At 39.4% G+C, this 12314-nt stretch overlaps 1 protein-coding gene across 5 annotated transcripts in view; it reads right to left on the bottom strand.

Annotated features, from left to right (window-relative positions):
• Positions 1–12314, bottom strand: part of SH2D4A (SH2 domain containing 4A) — a 118365-nt gene that overhangs the window by 89162 nt on the left and 16889 nt on the right. For all 5 annotated transcript variants that reach the window (XM_069075764.1, XM_069075763.1, XM_069075762.1 and 2 more), the window contains 2 exons: positions 2742–2901; positions 1672–1840 (listed from right to left, as the gene is read on the bottom strand). In XM_069075764.1, the coding sequence (XP_068931865.1) occupies positions 1672–1840; positions 2742–2901 (329 nt within the window). The remainder of the gene's footprint in view (positions 1–1671; positions 1841–2741; positions 2902–12314) is intronic.

The raw sequence follows: 12314 nt of genomic DNA, 5'->3' as shown, positions 1-12314 counted from the left end.
TTTCTCCCTCCCCCTCCCTTTCTCCCTCCCCCTCCCTCTCTCCAATGCCTACCCACAGGCTCACCTTTCCCATTCTAAACCTGGGACCAGCAGCTCTTTCTCTCAAGCCACATCCAAATTACACAGAGTAACCACTGCCTTTCCCTTGTTCTCACAGCACTCAAGCTAGCTTCCAACTACTTCAAAACCTTATACATCGGTTTGATGGCTACTTAATGCCTTAATGCCTTTGGGAACTGTAATCCGGAGTTCTTCCAAACTCAGAATGTGGAGAGATAATGAGAAAAGCCTCATAGCTTCCAAAGTTCTGAGAGAAATTATTATTTTCTATTATATTAATAACCCATAATTAAATTAGAAGCAAGACTTTTTCTCTTTTATTTCCTCATTTAAGGTTCAACCCCTGTAAAAAATCAGTCAGTCTCTGAAGAACATGGCTGATTGATGAGGGTGCCCTAACCCAAGGGAAACTTGCTCCTCAGACTTGGACTAGACCCCACCTAACTAGAAGATCTTACTTCTGTTTATGCTCTAAACAGAATCCAGTCTAGGTGAGTCCTTGCCAGAGAAAATAAGCCCCTGTCCTTGTAACTCTCCATTAGAATTTAGGGTAACTTACCTTGTGAAGGAAAAAGCCAACCAGAGCAGTCTGGGTGGAGATGAATTCCCCTGTCCAGGTTGCTGGAGGCAGTTAAAGTCTCATGATCAAACCCTGTTCTCAGCAGGAAGAACTGAAAACTCCTAGCCCACCTTCTCATTAAATGTCCAGCAGTCAGGGTTGATCTTCACTTGCTAGGGGCATCCCCTTTCACAAAGGTATTTAAAGCATTCAGTGCCTCCATGGAGGAAGGGGGGGGGGCCTTTGGTTATTGAGAGAAACCACGGACCATCCATTTATTGATTATTCTAGACACCCTAATTAGTAAATTATTAATTACCCAGAAACTCTGTCTAGGGTTTTTCATTCATCACAGTTCCTACTTGTAGCTCAGGTGTGACATCACTCCATTCTGCACAACCTGGGACATTGGGTCCTCCAATGCCACTCTGGCTATCTTCCTCCCTGCCATTCCTATTTATTGCTATGGTCACTCCTCTAAACTAGAGCACCAGAGGCCACGTTTGGGAGGAGCTAAGCCACTCATCCTTGTGTTCCCTGGGACCTGCCTTCTCATCCCAACTTCAAAATAAGGGAATCCTGAATTTTATTCTTGAGGTTGCCTGAGTGAATAACCACATATGAAAAATGGATATCCATGTCTGCTTTCCATAAGCAGCAAAAAAGTCCAATCAAGAGGTTGTGGCCCTACTCCTGCATAATAGTTATGATAATGACAACTTTATATTGTGCTTTTAAGGTCTGCAAAGCATTTTATGGCATCAGACTCTAGTCTTGTTCACTCTGTTGTGTTATGGATCTGTGATTTTTTTTGGCAAAATGAATTGCCACTGAGAAAACACCTGGTTAACTTTTCTGCAACTTAGGGAGTCAGAGACTTAACAGGGTTCTGGGAGGATGTCATTTGCCCAGCATCACAGTCAGTATATTCCAGGGTAGAACCTGAACCCCAGTCTTCCTGCAGTCAGCTCTCTGTCTAGTTTGCCACAATTCCTTTGCTCCATCTTCCTGAATTCTATCATTTTTAGCATTTGTAGAATGGAAAGACTTACCTGGATTTTCTCTTCTTCTGGTGTTGAAGCTTTCCTAGTTTCCGTCCCTGACTCATCATTTTCTATTCTTTTAGAGGCATTGGGGACCTCCCAATTTCCCAACACTTTTGAATCAGAATGCAGTGACTGAGGCCTGGAAATCTTGGAGGATTCTTTTGCTTGAGTTTTTCTGAAAAGAAACAATATAGGAATTATCTTTTTTGAAAAAATAGCCTTTCAACCTTCTGGGCTATTCAAGACGGGATGTCCACGTTTGAATGAAGTAAATGCCTGGCAAGTCTAAAGTTTAGCTTAGCAACCCTTCACTCTTGCCAAAAGGCAACTTTCCCTAATAAGATAAATGATTCCTTTGGAACCAAGGGACCAGTTATTTTTATAAGAGTCAAAGAAGCTGTTCATAGCATTGTCAACCCTCTGAGACTAAGCTGGAGTCTCCCCAAATCTGCTCCATTATCTTTCCTTTTGGTTGGGTATGGGGTTATTGGCAGAGTGAACCACACCACCAACAGGAAGCAGGGCAGAGGTGGAAGGAATGATGGAGGAGAACATCTTACAGCCAACAGAGGCCATGTTGTATTCTGAGCATCAGAGTAGCGCCCTCTTCTGGCCAGTCTTTCACAGGAGTTCACTTTCACTGTGCATTCTTGGGCTGAGACTCCTGGATGGTGTAGCAGGCCTACGGACCAGAGTTTATTGAGTGTTGGATATACTATTTGCGTTCTGCTTCATTTTTATGGGCTTGTTCTTGAAATTAGCCCTCTGCTACATTTCTATGAAACCACAGGGGCAATCTCTATACACACAAGGACTGAAAAATCCCTTTGAATGTTAACAGTGCCCTCCTGGAACCAGCCAGTGTTCATTCTGGTGCTCTGCAGTTATAAGCATGAGGAAGAAAACCTCTTTGACCAAGATCTGCTCAGGGTTTTTTTTTTTTCTTTTCCCGTCCTCCAGCTGCAGGTGAGAGCAAAGAACATCTTTTTTATATGCTCTGAAATTCTCTCCACCTCTTACTGAGACAGCACCAGAGATGGGGAATATCCTCTCCCTCGGGGTGGGGAATCCCCTACCTGAGCTCCTCTGCTTCTCTCTCTGCTTGCTGCCGCACCCGCTCAGCAATAATTTCATCACAGATGACGTCGTAGGGTTTATCTAGTTGGTGTTCCCCCATTACCCACACCCAGACTTCTTTATCTGCTCCAAGCTTCCAACTTACAGTTTTTCTGTTCTCTGCAAAAGCACAAAGAAATCAAACTAAATAATAAATGAATATAATAAATATAAATAAAAAATATAGATTAGTATAGTGGATTAGTAGATATGTCTACTGAATAATATAGTGAATAGTAACTATATCTACTTAAAGTAGTAGATATATTCAACTGTCTATTGCTATTTCCTGCTATTATAAATCTAGGCTCTTTAAAAGGGCTGAAAGATTAGATAAGAAAAAGCAGACCTTTTATTTTTTTGTTTCCAACTTGCTCAGTATAATTTGTATAATTAGATAGAGAGAGGTAGAATAAGTAGGATACACAGAAAAAGAGAAAGTCAGATAATGATAATAATAGTTAATATTTACCATGTGCCAGGTACTATGCTAAGCAAATAAAAATAATGACTAACATTTATAGTGTCAGGCACTGTGCTAAATGCTTTACAGTTATCTCATTATGATTTTCATGACAATGGATGTAGATGCAATTATTATCCCCATTTTGCAGATGAGGAAACTGAGGCAAACAGGGGTAACACAGCTAGTTAGCTTCTGAGGCCAGATTTGAACTCAGGAAGATGTGTCTTCCTGGCTCGGCACTCTATGTACTATGGCGCCGACCTCTAAAAGATGATTCTGATAAATAGATGATAGATTACACATTCATCAAACACTATGTTCCAGGCATTGTGCCATCGGGAGATGGATTTATTAGCATCTGTTTATAAAATAGTCTATGGGTTTGTTTCCTTCGTGTTGATAGTCTCATTTTGTGGGTGGCAAAGTTTATGCATGAAGAAGTCTAACATCTTGAACAAGATGACATAAGATAATTGAACTGAAATGAAAACTGGCAACCCTTTCAGTATCAAGGCCACAGAATCACTTCTTTTCCTGAACACGTCCTTCCAGACGTCATTATTTGCTCCCTGGCACTACTTGTTTCGGGCAGCTAGGTGGTGTGATGGATAGAGGACTGGCCCTGGAGTCACGAAGACTCCCATTCCTGAGTTCAAATCCAACTTCAGATACTTTCAAGCTACGTGACCCTGGACAAGTCATTTTACTCTCTGTCTCAGTTTCCTTATCTGTAAAATGGAGATAATAGCACCTACCTCCAGGGTTGTTTTGAGGATCAAATAAGATACTGTTTGTAAAGTGCTTTGCAATCGTAAAGTTCTATAAATCTTAGTCCCCAAAAGACTTTTGGGGTATCATGTAGAAATATTAATTATTATTATTGCTATTGTTATTCCTGGAAATTAACTGGCCGAGATAGAACCGAAGCCAAGACCTTGTTTGCAATATTAGTACCACATTCTAACCAACTGATCTAGCTAGTTTTGACCTACATTCCTGGGATCCTAAAGAAAGGCCCAGACAACATGGGGTCTTGAAGTTGTGGGCAACTGATACCTGTGGACACTGGCTATGCTTCATGTTATTTGTATGGGCCAGGAAGCAGTACTTTAAAGGTTCAAAGTTCAAACCAGGCTCAGGCATTCATCAGGTAAAGTGTCCTCATGTAACTTTGTCCAGTGAGACATCTGAGCTCCTTCAAACCCTTTTGGAAAGAGGTTCCTAAAACTAAGAATCGGTGTGTGTGTGTGTGTGTGTGTGTGTGTGTGTGTGTGTGTGTGTGTGCGTGCATGTGTGTGTGCGTGTGTGTGTGTGCAACAGACACCTGGTACATTGTAATGAACCTCTAAAGATAGGCACTCAGAGAAAAAGATCCAGAAGAAAACAAAATCACATTGTCTTCTGTAAATAAGAGTCTTAGTTATATTTATCATCCAGGAGGGAACTTCCTGCTGATGATTTCGTGAAAGGGATCTAGAAAAGGCAAAAGGAACTGAAAAGGGGCAGAAAAAAAGCAAAAATAACAAGGATACTTGAATTCTTGCATACAGTCTAATGTAGCTGATAAACTTCTGCGTCAACACTAGGCAAGTTCCTGCTACTATTTTAAGAATCTCCAAAGGATTGATTGACCTTAGGAAGTCAATATTATCTAATAAACCTCTCTGGGGTGTTTATTCTTTCTGCAGTTAATAAAATGCTTACTTACATTTGTCTCTCACCAACTCATTCTTTATCTGAGCATCTCTAAAGTCACTTAACCCTGCTTGCCTCAGTTTCCTCATCTGTAAAATGAGCTGATGAGGAAAATGGCAAACCACTCCAGTGTCTTTGCCAAGAAAACCCCAAATGGGGTCAACAACGAGTTAGATGTGACTAAAAACAACTGAACAAGTCAGCACATTTGATTTTTTCTTTTGTTTTCTTTACCACAAAAGAAAGAGCAGTAGAGGATAAATAAAAGATAGATAAGTAAATGTGGCACTCAGTAAAATTGATATTTCCTCTGTTCTGAATGCACTGATAATTCATGTAAGCCAATGTTTCCCAAAGGGAGGTCCCCTTTGAGATGCACGGTGTCACAGCAGGAAAGACAAGGAATTTCAGGGACAGAAGTTGTAGTTGCACAGGGCAATCAGAGAGGAAATGGAGGCATGGGAGAGAAAGGAGGACCAAGGAAGGCATAGAATAATGGGGAAAATAGGGAAAAGTTCAGAATGGTGAGGGTACCTGAAGGGAAAGGTCCATGCCTAAAAATGGAGCATATGAGGAGCCAGAAAATTTGACGTAAAACATGAAATGTAGACCAACATTAAACAGTGGAGTAGTGAATGATAATAATTATGATGATGTTGTGGGGATCAAATGAATCAAAATATATAAAGCATTTTGCAAACCCTAAGGCTCTGCACACAATGTTCAGAACAATAACAAATACTGTTTTGAAAAACTATTAAGTGCTATTTTAAAACTATAAAAGTTTAAAACTGTACTAAGACTTTTAGAACATCCTGTAAATAGCTCTTAAATAGAAAAACCAAACATAAGATAATAATCATTAACATGTAATTAACAGTGAGTAATATGTACTTATTGAATATATAGGCTAAAATATGATCGTTGATATTTATTTGATACTTTAAGACTTGCGAAGTTCTTTAAGTATCTTGTTTAAACCTCATACTAACCCTCTGGGGTAGGAACTCTAGGAATTATTGTCTCCATTTTATGGATGAAGATACTGAGACCCAGAAAGGTTAAGTGATTTGCTGGTAGTCACATGACCAGTAAGTATCTGAGGCAGGATCTGAACCCAGGTCTCCTTGATTCCAAGTCTAGTACTACATTGGCTTCATTTCTTTGGCATCTGACAACTGCTTTTCATCTCACTTTGTATCTAGTTCCTCTCATGGCTCAGTACCAGTATTTTTTTTTTATCTTCACAATCTCTCACTCCATCTCTTTCCTATAAATCTCTAGGAATTAAAAATGCCAGCATTGCTACTCACTATGGGTGTGACCTTGGCCTCAGTTTCCTCATCTGCAAAATGAGAGGATTGGACTAGATGCCTCTAACGTCCCTTTCGGCTCTAAATCTACGATCCTATGTACCTAAATCTAGATCGACCTTGCACACACAATACTCTTGCTGTCAATGGACTGTTTGTGTCCAGCCGAGTTCTCCGATGGGGCCAAAGAGCAACACCAGAAAGGATGGAAGGACATGAAACGGGACATTAATAATTACTTAGAAACGGCTAAGGCTGAGAACTAATTGTAGTTACAACTGAGCAGGAACGCAGACGCTGAGACATGGGAGTGATCATATCAGCCTCTGCAGGGAAGATAAGAACCACCACAGACAGCAGCCACATTTCTATCCCCACTGTGAACCTCATTAAGGTCAACTTGCCAACAGAAGTGCTCATTGCAGAATACTCTGCAAATAGTGACCTAGCATATGTTGAAACTAACTAGGACTTTGGGGTTTGCTTTCTAGCTCTAACAATTCTCAAGCAGCAGACAGAAGGAAACTAATAATAACAATGATAATAATTAGCATTTATGAAGCACGTTAAGGTTTTCCAAGTACCTTACAAATATTATCTCATTTGATTTTCATAATCACACTGGTTATCCCCATTTTACAGATGAGGAAACCGAGGGCAGGCAAAGGTTAAGTGACTTGCCCAGGGTCAAACAACTACTTAAGGAAAGATTTAAACTCAGATCTTCCTGACTCCAGGTCCTGTACTCTATCTACTGCACTGCTCAGCTGGCCTGCAGTTAGCCAGAGTGGGGTATATATTTGATAATACAACAGTCTTCTAGTAATTCCTTTGTCATTTTTTTCTCTCCTGAACCAGACCTGTGAATAGAGAAAGATACTTCTTGCTTTCTAACTTCTGAAATTTAGGGGATTGCTATTACAACTGCCCTCTCCCAGAAAAGCCATTAGATAAATGAGTCTCAGTTTCTCCTGAGGAACACCGAGAATAAAGACAGAAGTCTATACTTTATTCTCCTGTACAGCCTTGACTCTCAGACTGGTGGCATGCAGCCCACTTTCAGCCCCACATGTGACCTTCATCTGAAAAAAGCTCATAGATCCAAGATGAGATAATGTTTGTAAAGCTCTTTGCAAACTTGAAAGCACCAGGTAAAGGTTAACTGTTGTTATTAGCTGGAAAAGGTATTTTAATAAGCAAATAACATCTTACAGTTATTATGAAAATACTTTTGATCTCACCGGTCCCCTGAGACATACTGGCAGTATCTAACCACATGACCATAGCTACCAAGTTTCTTTATGCCTGTTTCCCCAACTGTTAGTATCCATGCTATGTACTCATGCTTATAGAGTTCTAAAGATGAGGGAATATCAGCAAAACACTAAATTCCCAGAAAGAAAGAAATGTTCTAAAGCAGCCATTCTCCAAGTGAGGTTCATGGACTACTGGGGTCCCTGAAACCTTTTCAGGGAGCTTACTAAATTTTAAAAAATTCATAATACTACTAAAATGTTATTTGCCTCTTAAAAAAATACTCCTCTCTTGTACAACTAATAACAATAGCTAGGATTTGTGTAGTGCTTTAAGACTTTCAATGAGCTTTACAAATATGTTTCATTTTATCCTTAACAATAATCTTATTAGATATTGTTATTATCCCCATTTTAGAAAAGAGGAAACTGAAGCAGGCAGAGGTTAAGCAACTTGACTGGAGTCACATGACTACTAAGAGGTTAAGTGAGGATTCTCACTCCAGTCTTTCTGTCTCCAGCTCCAGCACCCTATTCACTGCATCACCTAATTGCCTCAACCACATATCTGTGATTCTAGATTTTCTTCACATACTTCAACCAAAACAGCATATCATGACACACTGAACCTAGAAACAGATATGAGAATCTAGCAGTCTTCTATTGAGCCAGACATTAATTAGATTTGTAAAAGTATGTAAAACAGTGATGTTTGTCTCGTTATATTTTTGCTTGGTAAATATGGTTATTTAAAATATATTTCTAGATCTTAATATGTAATAGGCTTTATCATTACTTTTAATCAATTAAATATTTTAATTATTTCCTATTTTACTGTGATACTAATGCACTGTTGGCAGAGTTATGAATCGATCTAACTACTCATGAGAGTAATTTAGAATTATGCCCAAAGGGCTATAAAACTGTGCACACCCTGTGATTCAGCAATATCACTACTAGGTCTGTATCCAAAATAGATTTTTATAGTATTTCATTTTTTTCCAATTATATGAAAAGACAATTTTTTAGTCTTCGTTTTTACAAAATTTTGAGTTCCAAATTTTTCTCCCCCTCCTTTCTTCCTCTTCCCCAAACGGTAAGCAATCTGATATAAGTTATATATGTGTAATCATATGTTTCCTTATTAGTCATAATTATGAAAGAAAAGCAGACCGAAAGGGAAAAAACATGAAAAAATAAAGTAAGTCAAAATAGTATGCTTCAATCTGCATTTCGAATCCATCAGTTCTTTATCTTGATGTGGAAACATTTTCCATCATGAGTCTTTTGTAACTGTCTTGGATGAGAAGAGAATATTACTGAGAAGATCTAAGTCATTCATAATTGATCATCATACAGTGTTGCTGTTACTGTGTGCAATTTTTTTTCCTGATACTACACATTTCACTCTGCATCAGTTCTTACACATCTTTGCAGGTTTTTCTTAAATCTGCCTGCTTGTCACTTCTTATTGCAAAATAGTAATCCATTACATTCCTATACCACAACTTCTTCATCCATTCCCCAAGTAAAGGCCATCCCCTCGATTTCCAGTATTTTCCACCACAAAAAGAGCTGCTATAAATGTTTTTGCACATGTAGGTTTCTTTTCCTTTTTTATGTTCTCTTTGCAATACAGACCTATTAGTCCCAAAAGGATTTTTAAAAAGTGGGGGAAAGGCCCTATTTATTTAAAAAAAATGTTTATAGCAGCTCTTTTTGTGGTGGTAAAGAATTGGAAGTTGAGGAAATGCTGATCAATTGGGGGATGGCTGAACAAGTTTTGGCATATGATTGTAATGGAATACCATTGTACTATAAGAAATATTAAGAAGGATGATTTCAGAAAAACCTGGAAAGCCTTGCATGAACTGAGGCAAAGTGAAGTGAGTAAAACCAGGAGAACATTATACATAGTAACAGCTATAATAACACTGTGTGATGATCACCTGTGGATGACTTAACTATTCTCACCAATATAGTGATCCAAGACAATTCCAGAGAATTCATGATAAAAAATGCAATTCACATCCAGAGAAGATGGAGTCTGAATGCAGATCTCAGAATACTATTTTTCACTTTTTTTCCCATTATTTTGTCTGCATTTTCTTTCACAACATGACAAATAGGAAATACATTCTGCCTGACTATACCTGTATAATCTATATCAAATTGCTCACTGTTCAGGGAGGGAAAGGGGGAGGAACAGAGGGAGAATTTGGAACTCAGATTTTTAGAAAATAAATGTCAAAAAATTTTACATGCAATTGAAAAAAGATAAAATATTACTAGAATGTGTTTTAAATTTTAACTTCTAATATGGTAAATATTGATAAATATAATCTACACTGGAAAATTCTTTGAGGCCCTTAGTAATTTTTAAAAGTATAAAAAGATGCCAAATTATTTTTGAGAGAATAAAGGGCTCTTGAAACTAATAAGTTTAAGGACTACAGCTCTAAAGAAACAGGAGAAACAAGTTTACAAAACGAAACATTTTGATAAATATTAGCTTTACTGCAACTTCAATTACCTGTTAGACATGGCTCAAAAGAAAAGAAACTTTACTGTTTAGCTAAGGCTGTGAATCTAACAAATGGGGGCCATACTTACCGAAGGAGACCAGATGGGTCCAACTTTGTTGTATACCACTTTGCTGTTAAATTAAATTTCTGTAAACTTGAAAAAGTCCTCAAGCACCAGTGACTAGGCCCACTTAGCCGGAACACTAAGTATGTAGGATCCAGCTTGGAGTCATCTCAAGCCTGCTCTGGAAGAGCTGATTGTGAATTTTTTCAGTGGGAGCATTTATATTTTAGGAAGTGGTAAATGTTACAAATCACTTGTCAACTTAAGAAAATGATGGAGAAAATAATAATAGTGTAGATTAAACTTAAAAGTGTGTCATGTTTTGGAGAGTCAGTTGTCAAACATTTACCAGCACAACCCTGACTGGGACCCTCCTCCATCACTAATTCCATGTCCCAGATCTGAGGCATCACTTAGCATAGGGAATACTCAACAGGGGTTACCTGAAATAAGTTTGGTATTGTTTTTTACCAGTCACTTCTAGGTAAGAGCAAATTTCAACTAAAGCTCAATCAAACTGAAGAGGAACCTACCCCAGATGTGGATGGATAAGCCCCTTGAAGGGAAGGGCTGTTTTTGTTCTTTCTTTATATTACCAGCACTCAGCACATTGCCTAGGATACAGTAAGTATTCAATAAATGCTTGATGATTTATTGAATGGAAAAGAATTAATGCAACGTAAAGAGCACTGGATCTAAAGTCAAAGGAGCTGGGTTCAAATTCTAGCCCTTCCACTTACTTTCTTTGTGACATTTCACAAGTAACATTCTATGTCTCATAGGCCTCCCTGAATAGTCAGGGAGTTGGACTAGATGACCTCTATAGTGCTTTACAACTTACAAAACATTTTACATATTATTTCATTGTGCTCTAGGAATCAACACAAGATCACTAATTCAAGCTGACTTTTTCCCAATCTGTCAATGAATCCAGATAAATTCAGGGTGAAGGGAAGAAAAGCAGAAGGGAATTTATTCTGATGAATGAAGTCAATTATAGAGAATTTCAAAAAAGAATTACCACTTTAAGTGTATAGAATATCTTAAAATCAGCTAAGACCTTGCTGTAGCTGAGCAGCTGAACTCTGAGTAGTCTGGTTATCTGAGTACCTTTCCCTGTGTATCTGTATTTTTTCTCCTGTATTTCCTTCATGTCCCCAAGGAGAGTTTTGTGCATGGAGCTGTACTACATGTAAGCAGCTAGAGATCTTAAAATACAGCATATGGTTATTGTTCAGTAGTTTCAGTCATATCTGACTCTTTATGACCCCATCAGCTTGGTTTGTGTGTGGGGGGGGAGGGGGGACGGGGGGGTGTAAGGGTACAGGAATGGCTCACATTTTCTTTTCCAGCTCATTTTACAGATGAGAAAACTAAGGCGTGGGGGGGGCGGCTAGATGGCACAGTGAATAGAGCACCGGCCCTGGAATCAGGAGGACCTGAGTTCAAATCTGGCCTCAGACACTTAACACTAGCTGTGTGACCTTGGGCAAGTCACTTAACCCCAATTGCCCTACCTTCCTGTAAGGGTTATGGGATTTAAAGATCTTCCATGCCCCGTTGGACTTGCTGACGTAGCAGGAAGGGGCGGAGCAAGAGGAAGCGGAAGCCAAGCTAGCGTTCCTTCGGTGGCTGGCGGTGGTGGTGACGGCGGCAGCAGCAGAGGCAGTGGCAGCGCGAAGCCCTTTTTGAGTTAGAACTGCTAAGGACTTTCTGCTAAGGACTCCTGCTGAGGACTGCCAGGGGCCGGAGCTGCTGGGAGTGCGCTTCCAGGACGCTGGGTGGTTGCTGTGCGTGGGGAGAGGAGGACCTTTGCCTGAGGTAGCCTGTTCTGTTTTAAAGGCTTGAAAATGTGGGTGCTTTCTACTTTATCTACCTGTGCCAATGTCATAACTACTCTGATGGCTTTCACTTTCTGGTTTTGGGACTCAGTCTTTTGGTATCTTAATAAATTTTCTAGTTTATTTCCTCATATGGCAAACATGACGTATTTTCTAATGGATAATTATATCAGCATATTTGTAATCTCTATAGGCATTGTGAATATGGCATTGCTGATACACTTCCCCCCTCCAAAAAGCAAAGAAAAAAGGAAAAGGAAGGAAGGAGGGAAGGAAGGAAGGAGGGAGGGAAGGAGGGAGGGAAGGAGGGAAGGAAGGAGGGAAGAAAGGAAGGAAGGAAGGAAGGAAGGAAGGAAGGAAGGAAGGAAGGAAGGAA

The sequence above is a fragment of the Petaurus breviceps genome, unplaced genomic scaffold (assembly GCF_028583685.1).
Source record: "Petaurus breviceps papuanus isolate PSGF00001 unplaced genomic scaffold, PetGlider_PUasm1.0 90919, whole genome shotgun sequence".
NCBI classification, from domain to species: domain Eukaryota; kingdom Metazoa; phylum Chordata; class Mammalia; order Diprotodontia; family Petauridae; genus Petaurus; species Petaurus breviceps.
Note: the sequence above shows the minus strand (reverse complement) of the source record. Positions and strands in the feature narration are given on the sequence as shown.